This window comes from Meriones unguiculatus, chromosome 9, assembly GCF_030254825.1.
Source record: "Meriones unguiculatus strain TT.TT164.6M chromosome 9, Bangor_MerUng_6.1, whole genome shotgun sequence".
NCBI lineage: Eukaryota > Metazoa > Chordata > Mammalia > Rodentia > Muridae > Meriones > Meriones unguiculatus.
The window spans coordinates 57,123,440-57,129,107 of NC_083357.1; the positions used below are offsets into that span (position 1 = coordinate 57,123,440).

Here is a 5,668-nt window from a genome sequence, read left to right on the forward strand (position 1 = left end):
AGTTTAAAAGTTGACTAGCCCATCTGGAGCTAAAGATAAAGCTTGCACCTCAAGTGTGCAACAAAGGAAACAAGACCCCTCGGCCTCATGGGGTTCCAAGTACATTGGTGATGCTTGTTTTTACATTGTCCTGATAAACTGGTACTACTGTGAAACTGACCTCTCACAGTTCTCAGTCCCTACTCATCACAAGGTCTGAAAACACACAACAGATACACTTCTCTTCCACCACAACTTCACGCAACTGGACACCATCCTAGAAAACCTTACTGCAGAATTATTTGCACAGTGAAAGAAGGACAAGAGTACAGATGCAAAAGTATGATTTGGACAGAAATCCAGAAATAGAACCTGACTGCCCTGACTTATGACCAAGTGTGAACAGGCTCTCCAGGGAACTTCAGGGGCTCTCACCTTCTTCACAGAAAGAAATCAATGCACACGAGGCTTTTCGACTGTCCAACTTCAAGAAATTTCTTCCTTCTGCTGGAAAATAATTTTCATTATACTCAAACTACAGAGCAGAAGACCCAGGTATTTTTGAAGGGACTGGGAGACTCTGAAAGTACTCAGGTGAGATTTATAGATATTTTAATTTTATTCCTAATTTTGTTCTTAATCATCATCTCCTACATTTTCCTAAAATGTGTAGTTTCATGCACCATATACTTTTAGCTTTATTTAGTTTATCTTGCATGTGTGAATGTTTTGTCTGCATGTGTGTATGTACCATTGGAGGGCCTGGTCCCATGGTCATCAGAAGAAGATATCAGATACCCTGGATGTGGAATTATGGATGCTGGGAACCAAGTCCATGTCTGCTACAAGAGTGACAAGTGTTCTTAACTGCTGAGCCATCTCTCCAGCCCATATTTTTTAATTAAATTTTTATTTTTTTATTAATTACATTTCATTCACTTTGTATTCCACTGTAGCCTCTTCTCTCATTCCCTCCCAATCCCACCCTCTCTCCCTCATCTTCTCCCACACCCCTCCCCAAGTCCACGGATAGGGCAGGTCCTCCTCCCCTTCCATCTGATCCTAGTTTATCAGGTCTCATCAGGACTGGCTACATTGTCTTCCTCTGTGGCCTGGAAAGGCTGCTCCCCCCTCAGAGGGAGGTGATCAAAGAGCAGGCCATGGAGTTCATGTCAGAGACAGCCCCTGTTCCCTTTACTAGGGACCCCACTTGGAAACTGAGCTGCCATGAGCTATATCAGTGCATGGGTTTCTAGGTTATACCCATGAATGGTCCTTGGTTGGAGTATAAGTCTCAGAAAAGACCCCTGTGCCCAGATATTTTGGTTCTGTTGCTCTCCTTGTGGAGCTCCTGTTCTCTCCAGGTCCCACTATCTCCTCCTTCTTTCATAGGATTCCCTGTGCTCTGCCCAAAGTTTGGTTAAGAGTCTCAGCATCTCTAGCCTGTATTTTTTTACATCACTTATTTCATGTCATTGAGCACTATGATTTCCAAAGCATTTTTTCCTATGAGTGTGCAGAAGTACAAGAAAAATGCTCATAGGAGGAAAGGGTGAGTTAACAGTGTATATCCCTGCCCTATGAGGAGGAAGCAGAAGTCTTTGCTTCAGAACAAATGTCACATGATGAATTAAAAAAAAATCACCCCCTGGCCCTTCGAGTTTCCATTTTAAAACAAGAAAAATGGCCAGAAGTCACTAGTTAAACAATTGAAATTATTTTCTGTAGCAAAAACTGCTAAGTGCATGTTCTAAGAAAAATTATAAAATGTAAAATTAATCTATAATTATGTAAAAGATGTTGCTATAAATTCTAACAAAACACTAGTCTGGGTTATTTTTGGTATAATTGAAAGACCTCAATACAAAAAATATCTTGTTTTCCACATCTCTGCTTTGCTAGAGCCTCAGTCTGCTACTACTGTTGATCTTTATCTTGACATGAGCAGCAAGAGTGCCCATTATTTGCACAAGGCTCTCATGGTGACTGACAGGGAATGTTAGAATTGCTGAGAGTGGAGAGGAATCTTTCCCTAAGCAGTATGGGGAGAACTCATTTGTCCATCAGAGTCTGATCCTGAGGAATATAGTAAGACAGGCAGCAAAGGATTAGGGGATCTGGGGGAAAAAGAGAGACAAGGTGAGCAACCACTGGAAAGCTGTGTGCAAAGATGGCATGACTGAGCAAGCCTGAGAAATGGAGTTTCCTAAAAATCATACCCCAAGCTCACTCAGGACCCCTAAGAGAAGAAAGACGATTAAGACACCTCTCTTTACTCTTCTATTATGCTGGCCAACACAGAAATTTCAGAGCCATGGTAAAGTGGATAAAGCCTCAAGCCAAGAAACCTGAACTCTAGACCCTAGTATTGGTGCAGATCTGTGGAACCTTAAGCCTAGTTAGTACTTGACCTCTGTATGCCGTTTTTTGACATGTGTAAAATGGGGAGAAAAGTAAACTCTCAACTCCCTTCATGAACTAAGATCCTGTTGCTCTTATATATAACATACAATAGTCATTTTAAAAAATAGCAGTAGAGGTGGAAAGAGATCTCAGCAATTAACAGCACTGGCTGCTCTTACAGAGGACCTTGTTGCTAGCACCCATATGGAAGCTCACAACCATCTGTAACTGAAGTTCCAGAAGAATCTGATGCCCACTTCTGGCTTCCACAGGCACCAGGCATGCACTCAGTACACATAAATGTGTGCAGGGAAAACACCCATGCACACAGACTGATAGATAGATAGGTAGGTAGGTACGTAGGTAGGTAGGTAGATACATACATACATACATACATACATACATACATAGACACATAGATACATAGATATATAGATACATAGATGGAGAGATGATATGATAAATAAATCAATAAATACAATGTTTTAAAATAGCAGTGATAATTGGATCATAGTAAAGCTAATGTAAAAGAAAATAAAACAGCTTCCTTAGTAAATCAAGCAACAGAACAGGAATGTGGAGACCTGGAGATGATCTAGTCAACACACAGAACCTTGACCTCCAGGTTAAGAGCAAGCCTATCTGAGCTTAGGGATTCCAGGGTTTGCACAGCCTTATCTAAAGAACTGCTCAACAAACATCACAGCCCCATGACCAGCTGTCCAGCAGCAATGGGAACGGCTGTGGCCCTCAGAAGCTGACATCATGGACATTAAGCTCTCAGCACGAGGCAAAGCCAGTTGAGAAATGATTTGGGGTAGTGAAAAGTACAGTGAATGAGAAAACACTGGAAACTATATTCAAAGGCCAAGATTGTGGACCTTAGACAAAGTACTTATTTAGTGCGTGGAGAACCTTAATCTACATCCTGAGCTGGGTGTGATGGCAAACTGAGCATTCAGGAAGTGGAAGCAAAAGGATCAGGAGTTCAAGGACATCCTCAGCTAGCAAGTCTGGAGTCTGGACTAGTTGAGGCTCGGTCTCAAAACAAAACAAAACAAACCCTAAATCCAAACACTAATATATTGCTACAGTAAGGGAGAAATAGCTTGTTTGGGTTCTTTTCCTCCCCCTTCAAGGCAGTTTTTTATTTCCTAGTAAATCAAGGTTGACTGTTACATTGTTCCCAAAGGTCTGGGGTTAGCATCTAGTGAACATGCTGACAGAAAAAAAAAAAAACACTTTTTTTAAGAAATACAAAACAAGGGTTGTAGCTCAAAGGAAAACCAGGCACTTAATATATTTGAGTTGCTAGCAAATCTCCAGCATCAAGGGGCAGGAGGAGAAAACGAGATATAATACCAAAAAATTTGATCCACAAACTCTGACTATAGATGAAGTCATAAATGACCAAAAAATTAAATTGCCAAATGATTGTTGCAAATGATGAAAGTTATATTTGTTTCAAGATTTTACTCTAATTTTTGGCAGAGAACTAAAAGAATGGAAAAGGCTGTCTTCACCAACCAAACTTCAGTGACGTTTTTCCAGCTCAGAGGTTTGTCTGTGAATCCGAAGGTACAGATGGCTGTGTTTGTCATGTTCCTCGTTTTCTATGTCCTGACACTGATTGGTAACATCCTCATTGTCATAACAATCATATATGACCGCCGGCTCCATACTCCCATGTATTTCTTCCTGAGCAATTTGTCCTTTATTGATGTCTGCCATTCCACTGTCACTGTCCCAAAGATGCTGAGAGACACCTTGTCAGAAGAAAAGATCATCTCTTTTAACGCCTGTGTGGTCCAGATGTTCTTCCTACACCTCTTTGCCTGCACAGAGATCTTCCTGCTTACTGTCATGGCCTATGATCGCTATGTGGCTATTTGTAAACCTTTGCAGTATATGACAGTGATGAACTGGAAGGTGTGTACAATGCTAGCTGGGGCCCTGTGGACAGGGGGGACCATCCACTCCATCTCTCTCACCTCACTCACCATCAAGCTGCCCTACTGTGGTCCTGATGAGATTGACAACTTCTTCTGTGATGTACCCCAGGTGATCAAACTGGCTTGCACTGACACCCACATCATTGAGATTCTCATTGTCTCCAACAGTGGGTTGATCTCTGTGGTATGTTTTGTGGTTCTTATAGTGTCCTATGCGGTCATCCTTGTGAGTCTGAGGCAACAGATCTCTGAGGGCAAGAGAAAAGCCCTGTCCACATGTGCAGCCCACCTCACTGTGGTCACACTGTTTCTGGGACACTGTATCTTCATCTACTCACGCCCATCCACCAGCCTTCCAGAGGACAAGGTTGTGTCTGTATTTTTCACTGCTGTCACCCCTCTGCTGAACCCCATAATCTACACCCTTAGGAATGAGGACATGAAGAATGCCTTGAATAAGCTAATCAGGAGAAAAGAAAAGTGAAAATGCTAAGTCCTTGGGATTCTTGGTGATCCAAATCAAAGAAGCAACTATATATTGTATTTACCAGATGGTATGGCCTGCAACATTTTCTTTTGGCCCTGTAATGGACAATCAAAGTAGCTGCTGTGACTGGTAACATCTTCCACATTCTAGAAATCATCATAGGCACTGGGCACTTACTTAACTCTCTCTACAGCATTAGCTACATGCTCATCTAACTCCACGGGGGTTGGGAGGGAGCTCACACTGAGAAAATACCATGCTGAAAGTCACCCTGCTACAAAACCATCAAGACAGGACTGGCGAGAGTGGGGGGGCTAGGATAGTTCAGTGCAGAATGTGCACTTGGCATACAGGAGGTGCTAGGTTCAATTCCCTGCTACACACACACACACACACACACACACACACACACACACACACACGAGTCACAAGATTGGACTGCAACCCAAATCTATCAACTCACTATTGCTCCAAGAACAGGGAGAAAAACCAACTTGAATTCTTATCTCATCCTGCTCTTCCTGCTTTTTAGTAATCAGCAATCTAAACACCAGATTTCTGGATACCCCGCACCTACATTACTCATTCTGATGTTTGCCTAAATGACTTATCAAATGGGAGTAAATGAAACAAAGGACATTCGAGTACGACTGATGACAAAGAAAGACTTTGAACCATTGAAGTTACTAATCCTCTTGAGAGTCCATCCAAATCTGCCATCAGAATAATAAAATGAGATTTTATTTATTATTTAGTAAATGCTTCCTGAGCAACAAATTTGTGCTGAGTACTAGATTTATAGTTACAAATACAACAAATATATAGACACTCCTACGTGGAGTATAAA

At 41.7% G+C, this 5,668-nt stretch overlaps 1 protein-coding gene across 1 annotated transcript; it reads left to right on the forward strand.

Moving 5' to 3' along the window:
- Window positions 1-439: 439 nt before the first annotated feature.
- LOC110557712 (olfactory receptor 4E1) lies at window positions 440-4,906 on the forward strand. The gene is made up of 2 exons (XM_021652251.1): window positions 440-573; window positions 3,876-4,906. Exon 2 carries the CDS (start codon window positions 3,886-3,888, stop codon window positions 4,816-4,818), a length of 933 nt encoding a protein of 310 aa, XP_021507926.1. The 5' UTR covers window positions 440-573; window positions 3,876-3,885; the 3' UTR covers window positions 4,819-4,906.
- Window positions 4,907-5,668: the final 762 nt, after the last annotated feature.